This window comes from Macrobrachium rosenbergii, chromosome 43, assembly GCF_040412425.1.
Source record: "Macrobrachium rosenbergii isolate ZJJX-2024 chromosome 43, ASM4041242v1, whole genome shotgun sequence".
Classification (NCBI taxonomy): domain Eukaryota; kingdom Metazoa; phylum Arthropoda; class Malacostraca; order Decapoda; family Palaemonidae; genus Macrobrachium; species Macrobrachium rosenbergii.
In genome coordinates, this window is record NC_089783.1 from 24,725,603 (window position 1) to 24,750,508 (window position 24,906).

At 37.4% G+C, this 24,906-nt stretch overlaps 3 protein-coding genes across 3 annotated transcripts in view; 1 reads left to right on the forward strand and 2 right to left on the reverse strand.

Moving 5' to 3' along the window:
- The window catches only part of LOC136828662 (polyunsaturated fatty acid 5-lipoxygenase-like), a 131,498-nt gene extending 112,794 nt beyond the window's left edge, over positions 1–18,704 (reverse strand). The window contains exon 1 of the mRNA XM_067086721.1: positions 18,190–18,704. The gene's annotated coding sequence lies outside the window, so the exon portion shown is untranslated. The remainder of the gene's footprint in view (positions 1–18,189) is intronic.
- LOC136828663 (uncharacterized) overlaps positions 1–24,906 on the forward strand; it is an 85,315-nt gene that overhangs the window by 12,261 nt on the left and 48,148 nt on the right. The gene's annotated exons all lie outside the window — the stretch shown is intronic.
- The window catches only part of LOC136828515 (trypsin-1-like), a 31,752-nt gene continuing 28,606 nt past the window's right edge, over positions 21,761–24,906 (reverse strand). The window contains exon 8 of the mRNA XM_067086548.1: positions 21,761–23,391. Within this exon, the coding sequence (XP_066942649.1) occupies positions 23,266–23,391 (126 nt within the window). The 3' untranslated portion in view covers positions 21,761–23,265. The remainder of the gene's footprint in view (positions 23,392–24,906) is intronic.

The window sequence follows — 24,906 nt, forward strand, 5'->3', positions numbered from 1 at the left end:
GTGTAACTTGCCCATGTCCAGAACTGCTCACAGTAATCTTAATGTGGGAGAACAATTTTGGAATTCTAGTTTTTTCTGTGCTTAGATTATGCTGCGTTTTGCAAAGCGCCGCAATGCATAAATTGCTGTTAGTTCTGCCCTTAAAATATTGTGTGTTTCCTTTGGCCACGAAGCCAACTTGTTAGCATGGCTGTTGCTAGTTTGTGTTAGTTTCGTTGTTGTTAGATGTAAAGTAAATGTGCACAGTCAGGGCATTAGTAGAGTTTAATTTTTGTAATAAAATTGTAAAAATCTAGGTAGTTTGTATGATCCAACACCTAAATCTGAGGTTTGTGGTCGTGTCTTTAGAACTGCACATCTCAATCCTATAACATCCAGGCTAAGAATCACAAAAATTCTTACAGCCCACTCAATATCGTCGAAAATTTCTCGACAAACAGAAATATTAAAATAATCGTTATGTCGAAATACTAGGACATTATAAAAAGGTAGTTGATCATTTTGTATTCCATGCGTTTTAATATTAAACCTTTTTCTCTATTTTTTTAGCCTTGAGAATGTAACATTGTCGCTACGAAACGCGTCGCCGTAATAAATGTATTGCCTATTAATGACCGACATCCACTTCGTCACCCTTGCCTGATGTGTTTTGTGCTCTGACTGCACCAACATCTCCTATCTTCCTATCTTATATATATATATATATATATATATATATATATATATATATATATATATATATATATATATATATATATATATATGTATATATATACATATATATATAGTGTTAGTGTGTATGTACGTATTCATATATAATATATATGTATGTGTACATATACGTGTATATATATATATATATATATATATATATATATATATATGTATATATATATATATATATATATATATATGTAGAATCTACTGGTCACTTTTACCAGACACATATGTAATTCTAATAGCCACAATGCCCTCTTAACTTCTCGAATTCTTCGCGCTTTTTTGGATATGCTTGTAACTACGAAGCCGAAAATATCCAGACGGAAGAAATTGAAGAGCCTGTGAATGGCGGTTGCGAGAATCGAACCCGCATTACCATATTCACAAGGAGGTCACGTTGCCGACCTGGCTACGAGAAGGATAAAAGTCTATCGCCTCTCGTACATACATATACCTGTCGTTTTCAGATATATTTTGTTAGAGCTGGAATAGACCCATCCTCACCATCGTAGCCAAGTGGGCAATCGTTTTTATTGCTTTTTGGGCTGAAATATATATGTAGAATCTACTGGTCACTTTTACCAGACACATATGTAATTCTAATAGCCACAATGCCTCTTAACTTCTCGAATTCTTCGCGCTTTTTTGGATATACTTGTAACTACGAAGCCGAAAATATGTATGTACGAGAGGCGATAGACTTTTATCCTTCTCGTAGCCAGGTCGGCAACGTGACCTCCTTGTGAATATGGTAATGCGGGTTCGATTCTCGCGACCGCCATTCACAGGCTCTTCACTTTCTTTCGTCTGGATATTTTCGGCTTCGTAGCACGTTAAAAGAAGAAGAAGAAGAAGTTACAAGCATATGTATGTATAGTGTACAGTAAATAAAGGTTTCCTGGGACATGAAAAATTATTACAAAGGTTCCGTGAAGGAATAAAGGTTGGGAGTCGTTGTATTAAACTGTAAGTTATATCGACTCCCTATTGGCTTAATTTATCATGCTTGCGTTAAACGATTATCGCCATCAAAGGAGCATTTATTTGCAAATTTAGATTTTAAATTTTGGTGTTTCCATATCACCCATCATGTTCTGTAACATAAATATATATCAAGGCACTTAAGCAAGATTGATAAGCCTTCTGATTGGATAAAACCTGTTGCCTTCGTTAAGTATAGCGTGGGAGCGAATCCTGTGGATGAAATTCCATTAAGTCTGGCCATGTTAAAAGAGTTGAAATTGCAGTCCAACTTTAAGTCATGGACAGCAATCTATTAAAACATGACCAATAGGACGTCTGCCTTCCAATTCTCTCTTTTGTCGACTCATAAGGATAAAGCGTCCAAAAAATGAGGAACTGGGAAAAGTTTTGATTCAATTCTCTTGTCTGACATTTCTCCTAGTGTCTATCTGAATTACAGGGTTATTTACTCCGAACTTTAGATTCTTTGCGCGAATTATAATTTTTATTTAAGGAATTGGTACAAAACCATGAGAATGCCTCAACCCCAAAACACAAAAACAATCTAATGATATCAGATTTGACTGAGAAAATATGCTCATGCTAAGTTTAGGAACGTTTATGTTCTAACACGAAAATATTTATTCCGGAGTTCCGACGAAACTCGGACACAAAATAGCGATGCCTAATAACAAGATAACCAAGACAATTATCAGAAAATAGTTGACAACTGACACTCATTAAAAAGACCAATTTGCAGTCTAATGATGTTTTTCTGGTGTGTACACCCATGGGTGACCCACCTCCATCATTTCCTTCATTTAATTAAGAGATTCAGGTATTCACTGAAACTGCTAAACTACAGTTACTTTTTAGCTTAGGGAATATGCCAAGAGAAGAGCAGCGCTTTGTTTCTCGAGGATACCACACCTTGGCCTTTGCTAGTTGATTTGCTCGTTCATTTTTTATAACTTTCTATTGTATATGAACCAAACGTCAACTAATATCTGTTTTTGGCATGTAAACAACAACTATATTTAATGTTTCTAGTTCATTTACAGTACAGTTGACTGGTTTAAAAGATAACAGAGCTTTCAAAATATTTTAGGAGTAACAGAAATAATCACTCTGCAACCTTTCTTACTATTTTAACTGGTAATTTTGTTGAACGTTCTGTAACTGACATTCCTGTTGCAATTGAAGGAATTGATAGGTATTCAACATGTATAGTGAACAGAACTTTATTTGGTAATGAAGAAGGCCAAGTAATGGGACACTGCTTCTAATAGCTCCCGCCTCTTGCCATCTCAGTTTTGATTAGCTTCCTTCCAAAAGGAATCTTCAGTACCTAGACTTCAGAGTACCATCCAACTATTTACAGAAACTCGACCAAATACCTGAAGTAGAGCAACTTAAGCCGTAGAGGCCAGCAAAACTGAAGGCAACAGGAAGAAAATGTTGACAACTGTGAGTAGCAGGATCACAATATTACCAAAGAAAATTTCACCTGTGTAATTACATGAGAAATGAAGCATATAAGAGAGTAGCAATATTCATTGATCTGTCCCATCAATCAGTCAGAATTCATGCATTAGAATTTTATCCTTCATTTCTGCGTATGTGGTTTACCAAATTTTTCTGGCACCAAAACAACAGTTATTTGTGCATAATGCCTACTGAAAAAGCCAGAGCCAAATAGTACACAAACTATACAGGGTTTCAACAAAAAAAAAAAAAGAATTATTTCCTTGTAGCCCACTTCAAGCCAGTTGTTCTGGACAATTTAGGGAAAACATGCCAAAATTTAAGATATTTTCTACAAAACAATTAATGTTGGAAAACTTTTAATTTTTACTTTTTATAAATAATGATTATTATCTTTCTAGCTTGGCCACCCTTTTTTTATGCTGCGTTTCTCAGCAAGTCTTTTTGGGATGAGGCTACCAGTCCAAGCTCTTTTCCCTCATAGTTGTAGCCCACTAGAATCGATCAGTCACCAGTTATTATTTCACTTCTTGGATCAACAGAAGCATATGAATTTTAAAGGAACGGGCCCAGACTTTTCCTTCCTCCAACTCTTGGGAGATGATGGAAGGAAATTCTACCTTTCCTGTTTTCAACAAGTCTTTTGGGATGAGGTTGTAGCCCTATGAAATTCTACCTTTCCTGTTTTCAACAAGTCTTTTGGGATGAGGTTGTAGCCCTATGCCCTTCTCAGTCCTCTAAATGCCTGATGCTAATTCACTGCACAGTTAGATTTAACGGAGCTTACCTAAATGGCTGTCTCGCCAGGGGATCGAACTTTGTCTATCTTTGCCGGTGAGAAGAGTATCATGACCATTCGATCATAAAATCGAAAGAAAGAGAAAATAATTGAAATAAGAGAAAATAAATTTACGGATTCTGAAGCGTAGGTATCTAGAACGGTTGTTACTTAAGTTAGTCATGTTTGGGTAAAAATGAAAGAAAATGCCAATTAGTTAGCGACGTCTTCTCTCATGTTATTATGCTTATTCACTATGAAGACGTACGCTTATAAACAAATATTCAAGCATCGCCGGTCACACACACATACACGCGCACACACACACACACACACTGAATCATATCAGTGCACACGCATACAGCAGCACAAAGTTAACTTATTACTTCCATATGTAATATTTACCGCCCTTGTAGAAAATTAGATAATCAATACCTGTACTGGTAACAAAGGAAAACGTCCCTAATCCAATAATAAATAGTTTCTGTGTAAAGATTAGCAACAAAAATATGGGTATCCTCCGTGCCAGTTAATCTTTCCTTCGGAAGTCTCTGAATATTTTCTTCACGTATGTGATGTAATTGGCCTTTTTTTTTATGCATGACACGTCGTGGCATTGTTCCTCACATCGTTTTCTCTTATTACACCTCCTATCCCCAACTGTTATATTGGACTATTTCAGGACACGAAGGTAACGTAGATTCCATAAAAGTTGCTGTTAAAAATGATAGGTGGTGTGGTAGTGTTGAATTTTACAGCTATTTCTTTTTATTAAAAAGGAATGTGCAAAGAAGCAATAATAGCTGAAATGCCATACTATGGTTATAAAGGAATTATACAGTAAAAGTTATTGCTTTAGAGACTATCGGAAATTACAGTTTCTATTTCGCGAATAGAACAAAATTTCACTGCAACTTTGCACAGTGGAAAATGATATTCATAGTTTCTTTCATCCGTTTCCGCAGCTACGCATGTGGTATCTCTGACTCCGTATCTCCTCTATTATCCGAGTGCCTTCCGTGACAGACGAACATTAGGCAAATAATATTACAGGGTGGTGTGAAGGGTTGTTGGAATTGCTCCTCGTGTTGTAGAAATTTTGCATGAATCCATATCTACTTATTCGAGACAAAGCAGTGTACAGGAGACGGTGGCAATATCAAATAGGGTGGTAATATGAAACAGGCAATATCTCGCTTGATCTGCCTGCCATCTGTTGGTAACTAAGTCAGACATATCTATTACTAGCACCTGATGCCACCAGAGTACTCTGAAGTCACTAGCTCAAGATCAGGGGCTGTGAGAGGACACTTTTTACTTCTTGATCTGTGAAACTTTCTTCTAGGTAAGATTCACTTTTGTTTACACTATATAAATTAATATATGTGAGGTATGCAGTATAGTGTGTTTATCAGGTGTAAGATCAGTTGTTAAAATGGCATAGCTAGTTTTCTAGAAACTATTGTTTGTTTAGAATTTCTGCTGGATAATCATGAAAATGGCTTGGGATGGCATTATGAAACAGCCTGTTCTATATTTCAACTACTTGATCGTGCATTCATGGGACCCTTAAAGACATACTACAGCAAAGAAGTCAGACAGGCACTGAGAACTAGTGGTATGGACACCTATGATATTGCAGAGAAGTTTGGGAAGGCATATCTTAAAGCACAGACAGGGGCAATAACAGTCAAAGGTTTCAAATGCACTGGAATCTTTCCACTAGACAGGGGTGTTTTTGACAAGGCAGATTTCATTGCGGCTGAACGCGAGTAAGCACAGGCAACTGACCATGACAACAGACTCCATCAACAGTAACTAGTCCATCAGCATCAGCAGGCTCTTCAACAGCAGTAAGTCCGTCAACAGCAGCAGGCCCATCAACAGCAGCAGGACCATCAACAGCAGCAGGCCCATCAACAGCAGCAGGTCCGTCAACAGCATCAGGTCCATCAATAGTAGCAAGTCCATCAACAGCAACAGGTCCATCAGCAGCAGCAGGCCCATCAACAGCAGTGGGTCCATCAGCAGCAGCAGGCCCATCAACAACAGCAAGTTCGTAAACAGCAGCAGGCCCATCAACAGCAGTAAGTCCGTCAACAGCAGCAGATCCATCAACAGAAGCAAGTCCATCAACAGCAGCAAGTCCATCAACAGCAGCAAGTCCATCAACAGCAGGAGGTACTCCCATATCTACAGAATTTTTCTCCCCACATATCATTTCCCCAGTTCCACAGGCAAAGAAGAAGGTGACAAACAGAGGTCGCAAAGGTCTGAAAGCATGTGTTTTGACATGGTCTCCATATAAGGAGGCACTAGAGACCTCATTAGAAAAAAAAGTTCAGTTGGACAGAAGAAAGTAGCTACCCAAGAAACAACATCCAAAGGTAGGAGTAAGAAGATCGATGCGTCAGCAAACAGCACGGAGTCAAGCGAAAAGTGTTGGTGGAAAAAAAAAGTGCGGAAAGTAAAAAGGAAGTTTTTTTTTCAAAGGTCAGAGAGATGACGATGAAACTTCTAGTGAGGAAGAAGAAAGTATTAGTCTGTCTTCTGGAAGTTCGTTATAAGAAATTATGGGAGAGGTAAATCTCAGAAGGAAGATGCAGAATGCATTTTTTGTTCAGAGAAATTGTAGTCTGTCAGGGATGGGCTCATGTCTTGTGTAGTAATTGTGAAACTGAAACTTTCATTTGTGACTTATGTTCATAGACATATATTTTCATGATCAGATTTTTATTTTTTTATTCACAAAATAGAATGCTAGCATATTTTTGAATAAACATTTGTGGCATTTACCTGGTTTTGTTTATCTCTCTACGTGTAAATGTAAGTGCGTTATAAGAATAAAATTTGCTAATATTTATGACAGTTACTGATGGAATTTTTGCCTAAAATAAAAAAAGTGGTCCGTATTACCACCTTCTCCCCCACTATATCCACAAAACGCATGCTGTGTATTATTTGATTCCTTTCCAGTTCTTTTGAAACTTTAGGTTATTACTTGGGTTAGTCTACACACTTCTTGTACTGTGCAAACCCACAAAAATAATTTTCTGTTTCATCAAATTCTGGTTTGATTTTTGTGTTTCAGTACTTTTATTGGGCAAGAATTATTCATATAAACGCTTAAACAAGTCAAAATACTTATTTTAAGCTGGCCATTGCCAGGTTTTTGGAATCCTTTGCGCTTCTGAACATTTTTCCCTATAATGAATCTTTTGTATCAGAGCGCTAGCTTATACATTCCCTCCTGTGTCAACCACTAGCACCGTAATTTATCGTAAAATAAGGCTATGACTCTCTCTCTCTCTCTCTCTCTCTCCTCTCTCTCTCTCTCTCTCTCTCTCTCTCTCTCTCTCTCTCTCTCTCTCTCTCGTCACAAGCTATTGGTTGTTTTGTAGAGCCGACAGATGCTGTTTCAAGAGTTAGTTTTATATTTTGCTACACTGTTTGCAGTGTAAGGTTACACATAGCAACTAGCAGAATGATAAATTACAGGAATGTTTTATAGTGCTTTTTTCACATAGTTTCTTGAATGTTGCACCCCCGCTGATCCTCCTGTAAAAAATCTTCTACTTTATCATTCAAATGCGTTTCAAGCAACCTCTCTTTTCCTACACTAAACCTCTCATTTTCTTATCCAACCACTCAGTGTTTTTATCCCTTCTTCCTAGCCTGCTAAGCCCACAAACACTTCTCACTGTCAATATGATCCTATCATCGAATTTTACAAACTCCTTATGTACTTAAAACTCCCTGTCTTTTACTCTAGCACATGTTTCATCCATTTTCTTAGTATATACTCCTTTCACTTCCTTTGTATCACGCTCACTTGACTTTGTTACTTTTCAAGTCACAGTTTCACCCGTTCCCCCTCCTCTTATTGCTTTTCGATTCACATTTTCACCCCATCCTCTTCAAATTAAACTTTATCTATCGTAGCTTTTGTTTCAAACATAATGATCAAATATACCTCCAGCTACTCTTGTCCTACTCAGTGCATTCATGACCTAGCTCTTCATTTACTCTTTACTAACACACAGTTAGTTTCTCCACATTTCCTCCTGCTTAATGTTACTTATGAATGTTATCTTGAAACCTTAAATTCGAAAACTCAAGTTCCTTTCCACAAATATTTTGTCAAGAATGTCGATATTCGCATTTACTGTGCAAAAGCTCATAGATCTTGGCTATACCCGTTTTCTTTATTTGTTTTTTAAGCCGTTATTATCCCTTGGACCTTGAACACATTTGATGTCTAAGAACAAACTTCGTGAGGCATTCGTTTATTCTTAGAATCGGCACTCCCGTGTTGCGACAGCCTGACCTTCAAAACAAGACAAACAGAAAATCATACAGCGTTCGATTTACATCCTGCAGCAACACACCTCACGTTCGCATCACTCGTTCATAAACCATGTAACCGTGATGAGAGTACATAGTTTTTGAGACCTTATTTATCGTAGAAGGATTTTAAATCAGAGTTTCATCTCATATGTGCCAAAGGGCAGGTAATATATAGCATTACCTTTTGGAAGTCAAACGCCATTAGGAGCCTCGCCGAGTACCTCGTTGTTTCAACTTCCTTATTGAGCATTTATCTGAAGGCTCCTTCTTGCGTCTGCGTGCTGGCAATGCTCTTCCCTTCTCCCATTTTTTTCCTCTTTACACAAGTCTTCTTACTATAATTAATGTTTAGTATCTTGTGAAATAGTAAATGTAAGTTTTACTGACTGGTCATATAGGAAAAAATCTGAGGATAAGGATCTTGGCAGAATTGCGTGATGGTGCAAGGCTTGAAGTCAGACTCAGGTAAAACAATCCTATGCGTTAGTAGGAAAGAGATTTATTGTCTCCAACATTCTCCCATCTTCTGTGACATTCCCAGTGCTCTTCAAAATTCCCTTCAAATTCTCGGCATAACTCGTGTTTTCCGGCGTTTTGTTTCCCCAATATAGTGTCCTGTAGATGAATAATGTTCTGAAATACCCGACTGTGAATTCGATACAGAAGTGTGGATGACAAGCAGTACCTTCCTGACCTTCGTCTTCAACCACTTCATCTCCTTCATCCTTCTCGGCGATTTACCAGGAAAACCCCCAAGGCCATAATTTGCGAGGGGTTAAGAGTTGAATTGTTCAAGATTATGGCAACACACACACATTTACATACAGTATATACCTGTGTCTGGGTGTATGTGTGTGTGTGAGGGGGTGGTTGTTATAATCGTGAGCAGTTCAGCCCTTAACCCATCATGGTACTGTTTATAATATTTAGGAATTCACATATATATATATATATATATATATATATATATATATATATATATATATATATATATATATATATATATATATATATATATATATATGTGTGTGTGTGTGTGTGTGTGTGTGTGTGTGTGTGTGTTATCGGCCCTTTTTTGTTCTATTTAATTGGGACCGAAACTAAGGTAGAGTGACCGGGTTTTGGGTTCGGTCCTTTTGCTACGAGCGGCGATAGTTGCTATCTTTGACTGTTGACTATGTTTGGGACAAAGGGGAAAAGGGATTCTTAGTCCTATTTTCTGGTTTATTTTACACTTATACAGGTTCCACCTTCCTGTCTACATAATGGGTTCGAGACTTAAAGTTCTGAATTGAGACTTAAACGTTTTGATCTCCAGAGAGCTCTACAGTATCTCTAACACACACTTCTACCCGCGCTGTTTTCTCCTATTGTTCTCTGCTTCACCCCTTCTATAGCTCTGCTTCCACTTCTCCTGTCTGTTTTTCTGTGTGTTTCTCCTTATACCACGTGTCTTCTTTTGGTGTTAACCGTGACGTCACGTTTCTGGCCCTGTCCCCATATTCTGTGGCACCTCCTCCACTGCTTCATTCCAACTTTTGGAGGTGTCGCTCTTGAGAATCGGTTCTCGGGCCTTGCTTGACAGACGAGATAGTTATGGCTTCACTTTCTAGTTCTAGTCCCTTTTCTACAAACTAAATCCAAATATGTTTTCTTAACTTTCGTTTTAACGTACCACATATCTAACTTATGAATCATCATTGCACCATTATCTGTTTCGTCCTATAAGCATTATTCAAATTAAATCTTTTAATTTTTCATGAAATGGTTTCGCTTTGATTGAAAGTAATTTGCAAAGCCTCGAACATAACTGATGATTCATCTTATGACATGTACTATTTCGCATCCCTTTGGGAAAAGAAAGAGTCTACAAGGGAATTCTTCTTCATCTTTAATGAAGAGCTTTCATGACAGACGGACTCTTTTGGTTTGACTGTCACACATTCATCTGATGAACAACAGCCCACCCACCTGAGATCAGCATGCGGATCATGCTAGCTGGATTGCAAACGCTGGCATTTATAATTTTGTATCTACTTAGCATGCTTAACACGGTTCGCAGGCATTGTCAGTGTCTGAGGGGTGCTAAGGAAACTTGTTTATGAATACCTTATATTTGAGTACTTATGTATCCACCGGCGGTTATGTCAAAAATTGTGCTGTGACTGAAATGGTTCTGCTTGTTGTGCTTCGCACTGGGAGTCGAACCTCTTCAGAAAATTTCAAGCTTTCGCGGAAGGAAGTAATGGTACAACTCTTTATATTTTTCATTGCAGCCCTCAGCGGGAATTTTGTCGCCAATGTTAGTTTTCTGGTAGTCACGATGCTATTTGGTTTCTTGAAACTTCTAGCACCAGAAAAATCAAATTCGCTGTAAATTTCTTCTTCTTCTTCTTCTTTGTCTTCTTATTCTTCTTCTTCGATTAACCCTGTAAATTTATTCAGTGTTTTATTTCCATGTCACCCTTGCTACTGATCGGTTTGCCTTTCGACCGGCTGTTTGTGTGTGCGTTTTTTGTATTTATTTTTGCGCGTGTTTGCTATTCGGAAATTACATTGTTTAAATAATTAGTCAGCAAGTCTTTGTATCATATGAGATCATTGCTCACTCAGATACCTCGGCATAACACGCCGCCAGATGATGGCAATAGCATCCGAAATAGCTAACTATTTTATGACAACAAAGGCGCACAAAAGCTCATCCCTGATATGTATGATTCGCAACCCACGGACATTCAGTCATTATATAATGAAAGGCTCAGTATGAAAGACCTACTAGTGGTGTCATTCCTGCCAGTGAAGATGAAGGTGGCCGTATTGCACATGAGGACCCGAGACATGCACCACGGCGAGTGCGTACGGGACTTTTCCAGTGCCATAGAACCTAAGATTGCACGGTAAGCTGCGAGAGTTTCGACCCTAGAACAGCAGTGCCTGTGATGACTGGTTTTTTTCAAGGTCGGCGGCTAAAAGGATACTACAATGAACTGGGTAGTCTTTAAAGCAGACGGCCATCTGCACTTCCAGGACCAGTGTGGATTTTTACCCTTGAAAGCTATCAAGATATATATATACACACACACATATGTATGTGTGTATGTGTGTGTCTATATACACGCTTGTTCGCGTTTGTCTACACACAGGCTCTCTAAATTATTGTTTACTTTTGCCACTTCTTACGCAACTGTAACTAGGAAAATAAATTTTCCTAGAGCAAAACCACTGTTTATGAGTATATAGAAAATTGTAAAGTTCGTCAATAACATTGTTTTCCACATGAAAGGAGTTTAAAAACTACAATCATTAACAAATGCGAAAAGTTATATACGTTGTAAATGAAAGAATACCACATTGATTTTAAATCAAATAGATAATGAAATATAAACACGCAGCTGTTTGGCAAAGGAACAATGATAATTGTATTTTTTTGTATCTTCGTCATCGTACAGAACTTAGGACGTCTCGTCAATAAGGGGCTTGTATTGCGTTTAATGAGCGCTTTATTAATGGATAGGTTAATTATTGTTAGAGCATTTGGTATGGCAGCTGCTCAGTTCCGCTTCATCCAGTTTAGTCGAGATTCAGAACACATTCGCATTTGAATCGTGCGTTCGCCACTGGGTCTTGCAGAAAGTCGTGTCAGTCATAAAGACTTTCCCTTGTGTTGAACCTAAATTGAAGTATAGTTGTACTTATGTTAAATAGGATCACGTTACATATAGATGTTGAAACTAATCCTTATTTAGATTCATATTAGAAAGAAAACACACTAGGATGAAACTCTTCCTCGAAACGAAACTAAACAAATGAAGGAAACTGTAAAAGAAAGACAAATTAGAGTTACAGTGTTAAGTGGAAGGATGGGAAAAGAGGAACATGATACTAAAAAAAGCAAACATACGTCATATGACTAAGGCCAGGTATTCACGATCAGATTTACCTGTCAGTTCACCTGTCAGTTCATCGAATCTGGCATTAAAACTTACGTGTACACGACAGTTTGTGGGCGGAGTTATAATATAGTCCACTCGCCAGAACGGATGAACTGGTGGAATTACTCAAAATTCTTCCGACCGGCTGACTGGTGATCGCATGTGTGGACGGATAAGCAACGATTTTATGACAGTTCGCCGCTGGATTTCGCCTGGGAAGGATCTCAGCCAATCGGACTAGATTATGAATCAGCTGCGTTTAGGCCTAATTCTTTTCACTGTTAGACCCTGCAGCACTAACTGTAGACCGTTTTGAGTCCAAATCATTTAATAACAAATAAAAAATAAATATTTCCTTGTGATAGATACAATTTGGAATAGGCCTAGGCCAGTGTCCTTCCTTTTCATGAAAGATTTTACCAGTGAAAGTAAGCCTCACGGTCCATTTCATAAATAACTGAACCAACCCCCAGTTCTAATTTAAACTTACTCCACATTGCATGAGAGTAGACATATATCTCTTTCATAGGCGATAAGTCTTTTACGCCTTTTTGCTCTTTCCTGTTATTAAAAGAATTGCCGCAGCAGCTAGTCTATATTGCTCCACCTCCTCAAAAGCCAGCGGAGTTTCCATCTGTGCCATGTAATGTTACCAAGACGACGCAACGGCAAGGCGAGAACTGAGGATGACCTCGAGTTGACGGCCCGACTGACAGTTCCACTCTTTTCGTGCTGACGCTCATCCGTCGAACGGCCGTGGGTGGACTGACAGGTAAACCTGATCGTGAATACCGGCCTAAGAGGAAAAAAATAGTTAACACCTGAATTGCCGTGTAATTATGAAAATTGTTTCGATAGCTTTAAGAAATATGAGTAGAACGTATCGCAGTTGGATTAACATGCGCAGTGAAGAATGCCACAAGAAATTCTGACAAAAGTTAGCATGATCGGTTAGGTATAAAAGCTAACACAAAAGAGGAATATTCCAACCCCCGGGCAAAGAATGCCAAGATTAAGTTTTAGGAAGTCACAAAGTTAGTACAGCAGTTGGCCTTTACAAACTATATTTCCCACAGATTTTTTGTCAAGGTTAACTGACTTCCGACATCATTTCACTATAATTTGTATTTAGGCTGCATCCGGTGTTGATGAACGTACTTACCATTGCACGTGTTCAAAAGATTAAACAGTCAAAATCTCAGTTCTGTTATACAAAATAATGATGAGGCTACCATTTAACTCTATCCTTTATAGTCGGTTGAAACCATTCAAGATTTTTTCATCGCTCATTGAAAGCAACCTCAAAAAGTTCTTGCAAAGTTTGCACTATCATGTACCTACAAAATATGTACTAAAGTTTATCAAAGAAAAAATAATCCAATAACCTTTTTCATGGACCATAGTTTGCTTACATTGTTCAACTGTTTTATTAGGATCAACGTCACCCCTCCCGCAGCATACCTTTTTGGATTCCAAGAATGACAACTTCAATCCATCTTGGAAAAAAATTAGGAAAAAAAAATATTTGTATTTCCCCCCCCCCCCTCATATTATCATATTGCAGAAGCGGTAACTTTATTGTTAATAATGTGAACTGAGCTAGTTTCAATATGTCAAGCAACAACTTTGCCCGACTGGCACCGTCACATCAGTCGCTCAGTTTCTCTTCATAAGTAGACACGGTGGTTAAGCAAGACATTTTTTGTAAGAGACTTCGAGTGTTAAACGTTCTTCGTATCTGCTTGCGATGATTTAAATGAAATGCTTCTAAATAAAAAAAAAAAAATTCAATACAGAAAGCAGGCAGGTCGAGCAAGACTTTTCCAAAAGTGTCTTCGTAATTTTGTAACTTCAACTTACAAATTACTCTGATGATGCAAAAGTCAAACGAACGCAAACGAACAATTACCGACAGAACTTCCAGCTACAGCTGAAAGATTTAATAGTTAATAAAGAGTGAAAGAACATGTATACAAAACTCCCAAATAAATTTTGTAGTACTGTTTTCTTGAAGTATGTTGCAGCTACGATTAGCGAGGAATCTATGCAGTAATTCTAAAAACAAACAAAAAACTGTTGACTTTGTTAGCATCAGTTTTAATCAAGCTGGCCTTGAAAAGGTAGAACTCATGACTGGTCCGAATGCGAAATAATACGCAAATAAAGGACGAGAGTAACCCTCAGTGAAAAAAATTGTTAGAGAAAAGTAGTGAACGCGTACCCTCTGATTAAGAGGAAAGCATAACAACAGAATATAATTTTAATGTTACAGATATGAAACAAAATCAACGTAGTAAGCATAAAATAAATAATGAATAATTCTAAAAATTGCAATAATAATAATAGCAATAATAATGACATTATTATTATTAGTATTAATATTTTTATTATTTATAATTAATAATATTGATAATTATTATTATTATTATTATTATTATTATTATTATATTGTAATTTAATGTAAAATGATGAATAATATCACCCTTTGTCATTGTTTCCATTGGTGCTCAGTGATTCACTGCTAAATTGTCATGCAGTGATTATTCCCACGAGTGCATATGTCACACTGCCTAAAAAAAAAAAAGCTCTCAAAATTGCCCTAAGTGCAGTGACTTAAATTCTTATTCATAAAGCATTGTTATTTTGCGAACTGGCCTCGAATCAGACAATCACATATTTACATATGTAAAGGTGTGGGCACATGGACTGCCTGCCTGATTAAGTAGATAATAAACACTTTTTTTTTTCTTTCTTTTTCCACGCCTCACTGTAATTAACAGCCAAGGTTAAAACTCGCTCCTCGAAGGCTGGCAAAATGCTAGGAGGAAAACGAATTTGTTTATGGTGTCTACCTGTTGTGTTTGTGCGTATGTGCTTGTCCGCCTGGTAAAACTGAGAGGAGTGAAGTTCTAGCATGCATTTATTCATACTATATTTTCGGCCCTTTTGAAAGAAAAAGAACCCAAATCACAACAAACGGCTTCCAAACAGAGGCTTTGGGGAATGAACTGAGCTACATGCATACTTACAGACATGTACGTATATATGCGCGTATATATGTGTGTGTGTGTGTGTGCTCGCGCGCAGTTCCCTGTAGTCTAGTAGTCAAGACGCAAGCCTTATGAGCGCGAGGTCCTGGTTTGATATGTGGCTGGTAATTATTCAAGTATATGATGGATCGCGACCAAGGTGGAGAAGTGTGAGGCTAGAGACCCCATCCCAAAAGTTGCACTCGTATTCGGATTGCAATCGCCTTCTGGAGCTATTCTTTAAATAAACAAGTAAATAATAATAATAATAATAATAATAATAATAATAATAATAATAACTACGTGTCTCTCCCTCACCTTGGGTTTAGGAATTGCATTGATGCACTGTTTGGTTTTCGTTTCCCAGAACCTTTGTTGTCACAGTGTAAAATAGATTGTTCAGCATATTTTACACCCTAATAAAGTATACACATCCTTATGACGGTTGACATAAGAAGCGATGAAGCTGTTTATGCTTTTGCCATAATTTCCTGATTCTATTCCTGTCTGTTTCGTCATAACCTCCTGCATTTATTCTAACTGAAACCACTTATTGTCCACTTATTTATAAGCAATTCATTTTAAAAAGCCTTCTGTCTCGTATGAATCTTTCCCTTCATTGATATGCTCCACGTCAAAGAGGATCTAACATCTGTGTTCGCATGACTGTTGTCAAGAAGATGACTAGCTCCATCGGACGTTACTTTTCATGGTAAGCGCGCAACCACTTCAGCAGTAAGGTAAATCAGGACACCTAGTTATATGGTGGGACCACTGTAGCCTCTGCCGCGTTGGGAAGCAATATGAAAAGTGACAGATAAGTTTCGAGGGTGTAGGTTCCTAGAGATATTTCAGGCTTTTCCGTTTTCCTGACAGCTGCATTGTAGCATATTGTATAAGACACTGCATTTAAGCATATTATCACACGTCTCGAACTCTCGCCATACCCGCGCAATAACTTCTCGCTGCTGGGAAGAAAGGGCGTTGGGTCGGGTATGATACATGAAATATACGTACCGGGGTCTAAGCGATGTCAGGCAGGGCAGCCGATCGAGACCACAGGTCTACCCCAAAGCCAAATCAAAAGTCCTTCAAAGAAGGCATCGTTTGATACAAAAATGGGAATAAAAGCACGTTAAAAGAAGAAGAAGATTGGTGATTTATCGGTAATTGTCGAGGTTATGAAGATTATTAAGAAAAAATGGATAGAAGATTCCATTTAATTAATAGCTCACCTTTTATGTTTGAATCAGTTTGGAAAAATTTTCTTTCTGATTTAGTATTCTTTGATAGAAATAATTCTCGTAGGAGATAATATGCTTTAAATTTCTGTTCGAAAATTGTCATTTTACTTCAGAGTATCTTGTTTAATTATTATAGTACTCTCTCTCTCTCTCGTCTGCCCAGACTATTTCTTCATGACAATAACGTTCTTAAATAAAGGAGTGAGTCAGTCAGTCTTAAGTAAATTCCACTTTCGTTACCATTATGGATGTCTTGTGTACTGTCCTTGTATTAAGCACACACCCACACGAACACTAACACCTGGCAAAGTGATGTAATCTATCATTTCCTTGTTCACCTGCAGATAATTTTCATCATTGTATATTATTTCCGTGTTATTACTATTATTACTTTGGTCATTGCTGAACGTGCAGGTTATAATGTTATACCTTAGTCATATTATAGCTGCGTTATTCAGATGTTATTGAAATCTTGATTTCAACAGTATTCATGTTTTTCTCTTCCTTCACTGGAACTCAAAGATGCCAGTGTTTTCATTACGGTACATTACCAGGAAGTAGTATCCTCGAAAATTTTCCCAGCATTTAATTTGACGAGTATAGGCTATGTATTTTACTTCACTTTTTCCTGTATTATTAAACATACTGTAGCGATGACTTTGTAGCTCTCTTCTTACAGTTATGTTTATTCTTATCTCTTCTGGCATATCTAAAATAAATTCCTGTGGTTTGTCAGATTTATACTAGTATGCTTTATAGATGGAATTTTACCTTGAAGGGGGAGTCTCAAAGGCTCCTACAGTCTTAGCCACCTCTGTTTGGTATATAAAAAATTTTAGTGGCATTGATGGTATGCCGGTGTTTGTACCGATGATTAACGGTAATTGAACCTTTAATTTTTTATTTATTTATTAACCCCAGTTCTATTTTTATCTAACTAGTTTGGTTTAAAAGGTTATGCAGTGTAAACTCTCGAATAACATTCCGAAATTTGAACTCTCTCTCTCTCTCTCTCTCTCTCTCTCTCTCTCTCTCTCTCTCTCTCTCTCTCTCTCTCATATCATTGTAATCACACTTCCCTTGATTCCTATAAATTAATTTCATTGCTCTTTAAGATTCGTCTAATGTGACTCCTTTTTTACTTCAGTTCCTAATCACGTGGAAGCGCCCACTCCCACGAAGGATGATGGAAACGCTCAGAACAAAGAATGAAAGGCAATCAGATCAAAGATGACAAAGAAAACAATGAAATGTCATTGGAGAGACCGGGGTGTACATTTACACATGGTTGCTGCTGTAAATATTCTTGCTGTTTATTCTCTTTCATTCATGTCGCGAAACGGTGATGCATCTTAAGCTAATTCCACCAAGTTTCAACAATCACAAATCTGTGCACACTGCTTCGAGTTCTCGAATGACTTAAAGTACGATAAAAGTTCTTTGACTTAAAAACATAGGACTGTCGCAGATCTACAGGCGAAGGAAATAATGGCGAGAAAATCCTTAGTTAAAATCATCATTAAATTTACTCACCCTTTTAATTATTCAGGAAAACCCAACTTCGCATGTCCTGTGTTTTAGTTTATCAATAAAATCACAACCGGTTTTTGGATGATCTGCATGGCCCACAACACTTCAAACATTCCATTCCTGCCAAGAGTAACGTCACGTGGTGTGTGGGTTACACTTACCTGAGAAACGGACGTGTAAACGTTGGCTGTCTTGACGGTTCCGCCTTACGCAACTCTTCCAACGACGAAGGTATGCGTCAGTTCAAAATTCGTGCTCCTTTCGTTTTCCCTGCCATAAAACTGTTACTTAATGTCACCTTCTTTTATACAGTTACCGTTTCTTGAGGTGTCAGATAATCACCGCCGAAAATGAGATTCAAACATCAAAATGTGTCCCTCAGTTTCCTTGTGTTGATTTCAAAATTGGTTCTCCACTCGGTCAATCAGACAGCCGTATGCACCTGGTTTACAATGGTACATGAAATGCCCTGTCGCGCAAAATGCTTCACACCACACACTATGCCATATCCACAAACTCCAGCGTCGAGCTAAGTTCCTTCTTCCATCCACTAGCAGCTGAGCAGTGTCACTGGGCAACTCGAGGGGCCCTTGGGTCTTGGCTGTGGGTTAGGCGGGACCGGCGAGACTCGGAGCTGCCGGCGGCTCCCTCTTACTGTGTGCGTTTGTATGTTAGTGACGGCGAAAAGGTGTGTATGCGCGTATGTGTGTTCGTGATAGCTAGGAGGTGTGTGTGTGTGTGTGTGTGTGTGTATTTGTGAGTGTGTGATGTGTGTGTGTTGGTTAAGAGATGTGTGAGTATGTTTGTGGGTAGATGCTGTGGTTTGGTAATCCAGAGATGTTAAGAATCCTGAAGATAAGATTCGGGGTTAGTGAAGGCCAGGAGGATGTGTGTGGTGGGTGAACCCTCCGGCCATGTGAGGTGCCCTTTCCCTATAGCCATGGGGTTGCACCCGAACTTAAATGAACCTTAGCTTCTTGTTGGGTTTAACCATCGTTTATCTTACTCAAGTGACAGCGTTGAACTTCAAGACCAGTACAAACAGGCGTAATTCTCATGAATGAATTAGAAATACCCTTACCGTACCTTTCAACAGGGAAGGAGTAGTTCTTAGGAAACCGCGGAAGGTTGTCGGGTGGCAGTTTTTAGGTATCTGTAGGGGAGTAATAATTACTACCAGTTTTAGTCGAGGACATTCCCGCTTCCTATCTACATTTTAGTAAGACATTCCTCTTGGGAGAATTAGTGATTTGAGGTTGAAAACTGACGTCACAACTAACCTGCCGTGTTTCATCGGAGATGCCTTATGAAAGAATTCATTTCCTGGCATTCCTGATGCGCTCGTTGATATCCGTAGACGAAAATGTGCAATACAGTTTGATTAAAGGTTCTTACAGTCATCCGTAAACTACAGTAGATACGATTTGCAGAAAACTAATATTCGATACGCATATATATATATATATATATATATATATATATATATATATATATATATATATATATATATATATATATATATATATATATATATATATATCCTAATACTTTCTCTCTGGTCACAATTATTTATACTGTAGCCCAATAACTATCGCTAGGGTAAAGTTATAATCAAAAGGATACTGTAATGTAGAGAATAAAGACGATCAATTTGAAATTCTAAGGTGATGTTGCACTAATAGATCCTACATGACTAGAGGTTTTCGGGTAAGAATGGGTGGAGTCTCTCTCTCTCTCTCTCTCTCTCTCTCTCTCCTCTCTCTCTCTCTCTCTCTCTCTCCTCCGAAATCCGGGTGAAGGGTTGTAGTGCAGTAGAAGCGCTCTCTCTCTCTCTCTCTCTCTCTCTCTCTCTCTCTCTCTCTCTCTCTCTCTCTCTTCCTTAGCATAATGTGGACTTAACGCCTGTAATTTGATGAGTCAGGATCCATGTATCGTCACATTAATAATGTAACTAAAGAACTGGCATAATTAGGAGCTTCTGTATCCTAAGAATACTTGACAGGCCCGTGGCCTATTGATTTTAAACACTATTGCTGTACCAGGATGCCAGAATCCGCGTACTTTTTTTTTTTTTGTCTCAGTAAGCCGCAGGACCGCCAAACCTTTACAGGGAAACTTACCAAGCCCTTGGGAGGATCATGCTCAAGGACACTGGAATTTCCCTTCAAACCCAAGTCAACATCTATATTTAATCCTAAAATTTTCTTGTTATAACTTTACAAAATCCGCGAAGTGAAAAGTTTTTTGTTTCATGATTAATATGTAAATCAGAATGTACAATTTACGGGGTTGAATTTACTAGATAACGGCTTAACTTGCTTGAGACGTTTGTGAATACTGTGGAAAAAAGTAAGTTGGATAATAATTATAATCATTTAACATTTCTCTGCAAGTTCCATAACATTTTCGAATAGCTCTAGTAAGACTTTGTGGAGATGGGTGATGCCTTGGTAATCACTGGAGGTATTGCGTATTTATAACGGGAATATTCGATACAGAACATGGTTTATGTATTGATGGATATATCATTATTTATGGCAACGGTGCTTTGTTTACTTACCTTACGCGAAGTTGACTAAGTGTGCATGTATGTTTGTATTCATGTATTTCATTTTACTTTACCATCCATAGATCGGTTGTTCTTCTTCCGTGAAATTTATGAACTTCTGGAAGCTTGCTAAGGTAGTTGATAAGTTTAATGTTTGATAGAACGGTACCACTGGAATTTAGAACTTCCTTCAGTCTCCTTCCGTCTCCTTCCTTATGCGAGACTTGTTTTGAAACCACAGTGCCTTAGAAATTATGTTTGGAGAGATCATTAAAATGTTTTGTTTTAGCCTCGCACTTCGATTTTCATATAGTATTGTAAAAATGATCGGGTCATTAAAGACATTTCTTTTCGCCTTTATATTGACCAAAAATTTATTCTTGACACGAAGATACAGTAAGGTGCCTCAAAAGATGGAAACTGCCATGCACCACTGAAGAACTGGACACACCCTCATGAAAAAGCTACCTTCCAATTAAATACCTGGGACCCTTGAAGGTGAAGCACTTGCTTGCGTTTTCGGCGATGAGGAGGGGATTTATTCTCTCTTTATAGTTCAAAATGTAATTTTGTTTCGTATTACATGAGGTTTTTAATCAAGTTTATATATAAAATTGCATAAAAGTAAGTTGAGTGCATTTATAAGCATGCCCGTATGGTAAGTAGGGTTTTTAAGTCACTGAGTGTGGTATCTTATGCAAATCATAATTAGTTTATTGTGTTCTGCATCGATAACCTTGGCAGTTACGATGGCAGATCTGTTTACAAAACCGGTCAATCAATGGATATAATGTTACCAAATGTAGGGGGAAGCTTTTTATTTTAGATATCAAGGTTAAAAATACGGTAGATTAACTACCTGCTCTCGTATTTTGTCATTTGATTTTTAATGATTATGAAGAGAATAAATGCACTAGAACTGTTAAGGCACCAGAAAGAGACAGACTGAATTTCAAATAGTTTTCATCTGCTAGTGGAAGTCATTAGGCGAGATGTATTTGAAGTAATATACCACATCATGACAGCAAAATAACGGGCAAGATGAACCCATCTACAAAGCTGAATTTACATTGTTAACATTTTTTATTTCATGTGTTCCGGGTAGAAGTATACATTTCTTGATTAGTGAACTTTACTTTAATATCTGTACGACAATAATAATTCTGTTGGTAATAAAATTGGCATTTGAATATGAACCTTTATTTCCTCTGGCATCGCTTGTTGGACCAAAAGGTTTCTTTAATTAGATGAACTGATTTATTTATAAATAAACACTGATTCTTTCTTCTGAAAAAGCAGTTGTGAATTATGAGATAATACTAAGTATGTATGGCAACGTATCTTTTGCTATTCTTCAGATGAATAATGAACATCACGGGTATGAGATATAATGGATGGAATATTTAAAGATAGTGTGACAAATTGGACCTTGCTGATTTCAGCAAAGGGAATGTGAGGGAAAGGCAAGTGAGTGTTATATTTGGTGAACCTACACAAAATTCCTTTTGATCTTTAGTTGAAAAGAATAGAACCTTACTTCTTGATATTAATTCTTACTGTTGCTAAAGAGTAAACGGTTGAACGCTCCATTTCGGCAGTAAATAAAGATGAATGACCCACTCTCATAAATTAGGAATTGGATTCTTGTCTCGATAATGGGCTTAGTGTTTATAATAACAATATTAATAATGATACTGTTATAAGACTAGATTTCTCAATAACTACATGATGTAAGATTCACCATACTCTAAAGGTCAGAAAAAAAAAAAACGCTATGGTAAATATTGCTGGTTCTACCGTGATGTATTTTGTCCCTACATTATTAGGACGTCAGATATTTATTACATTAGATTCTTCTGTGTTGCGAGTAAGTTTTGATGTGGTTTATCTTATTCAAAGTGGAATTATTGTACAGTGTAACTGAAAACCCTGTATTATTAAGTTTTTCTCTAAGCTCCCGCCGAAAACCCGTTGAAAAAGAATTCTGAATAAAGTGCTTTAACAGGTGAGTATGAAACAGTACCCCTTATTAAGTAATAATAACTTCGTTATAATGTTTGCGAGTTGCTGTTAGTCACAAGTATGGAAAAGCAGTCATTTGCGGATACATGTGAGCATTATTCTGTCAGTGCTATCCTTCAGATTGTGTGATAGGCCATCCGTAATTGAGAATCATAATTAACAACATATTTTGGTTCCACTTATTTCGTAAATATGCCATTTTGAACATAGAAAGCCCATCATTGTCAAGGTCTTTTGTATTGCCAGGCTCTCCTCACCCATGCTGTGAAGTTTGCGGGTTTAAAGTGAAAACAGAGAATAAAAAGAAATATGTTGTCTCTCTCTCTCTCTCTCTCTCTCTCTCTCTCTCTCTCTCTCTCTCTCTCTCTCTCTCTCTCTCCAGCTTTCCTTCTTGTTTTAGCAGTTTCCGAATCAGCAGCAGGGGCTTTCTCTAGATATGTCTACATTTTGTGGTTTTTAAGTTTAGAGTTAATGTGCTTAAAATACTGTTATTTTGACATTAACGAAATTCGGGGTAGTCAACTTATTCCATAATACTAATAAACAGCTAACAGTCATTTGCCTTTGTTTCATTCTATTATATGTTATAAAGTATAGTATTTCTTTATTGTGCTTTCCTTTGTCATCCATGTAAATCAGTCATTCTTTCGACTTCTAAGCCGGATGTTTATTGAGTGTTTGTTTTGATCCAGTTGATGTATTTGCTCACCCTGGTATATACACCACCAACGTCTGGATCAGCACACCTGTACCCAAATGACGTAATCCCAATTAGCGTCCATGTGCCGTTCACCTGTGAAAGACAAAATAATGTCACGTGGTACCTAAATAAACATATGGTATCACGCATTCATAATCAAAAGTTATTATTTGAGGCCTAGAATGATGTACGAGTTACTGTGTCTGTGCGTGTGGTTTTCGAAAGGGCGTGATGCGGAATTCAGAACACTTGCTTTCATTCCCACGCATGTGCCCATCTACTTCCTTTCTTACACCTGAAATTCGCTGTTGAATCAGTACATCAGTCTTTGCATTTGATAGCAGGTGCTCTGAAGATATCTCCACAAGCTGTCAATATTTACATATGTATAGCAATGTTATCTCTCTCTCTCTCTCTCTCTCTCTCTCTCTCTCTCTCTCTCTCTCTCTCTCTCTCTCTCCATATATACTCTATATATATATATATATATATATATATATATATATATATATATATATATATATATATATATATATATATATATATATATATATATAAATATATATATATTATATATATATATATATATATATATATATATATATATATATAATATATACAGTGTATATATATATATATATATATATATATATATATATATATATATATATATATATATATTATAGTTCCTCATTGGAAGGGTTGGTATCGTTCTCGGCTAGCACTCTACTGGGCCCGCGTTCGATTCTCCGACCGGCCAATGAAGAATTAGAGAAATTTACTTCTGGTAATAGAAATTCATTTCTCGTTATAATGTGGTTCGGATTCCACAATAAGCTGTAGGTCCTGTTGCTAGGTAACCAATTGGTTCTTAGCAACGTAAAATAAATCTAATCCTTCGGGCCAGCCATAGCTGTTAATCAACTCAGTGGTCTGGTTAAACTAAGGTATACTTAACTTTATATACGGTATATTATATCTAATATAAGGAGCCCATAAAAGCGCCAGAAAGTTAATGTTATATTTCAGAGACCAACTGTCTCTCTTCAGGCAAGTAATAAAAGAGAAGAGTTATAGAAAAGCGGTATTTATACCAAGAGGCCTATAGGTCAATCGTTATGCCACTCCAGTTGACAATTTCTCTTTAATCTTCTTAATTGCTGGTTGAAGGAATATTTTATCTATAATATCTGAGTCCCAGGTTCATTTTGAGACGTTCATCGTATTTCTTTGTTTAATCAAAGCTGATTCCACCATCTGACTTTTGAACCGACAATTGCTGCTGTAAATTATACGTGACAAATTCCAGTTTATTCTGTGATTACGGTTACTTATGTGGTTAAAAATAGCTGAGCTCAGTTGGCCATACCTAACTGAATATTTATGTTGTATTAATATCTGGGGAGTGATTTACCTGTAAAACCGATGTAAGATTGGTCAAAGTCGAGGCGAGGGATATACTCCTACGTCTTTGGGGACTGGCTGTTGTTGGACGTTAACCAGGGATTTGGCTAAGGTATTTAGGTGGGTAAAAACAAAAGGGTTAGAGCTTCCAAGTGTCTGTGTCAACGTGTTAATCTTGTCCAGGTGTGGGATTTTTATTTTGTT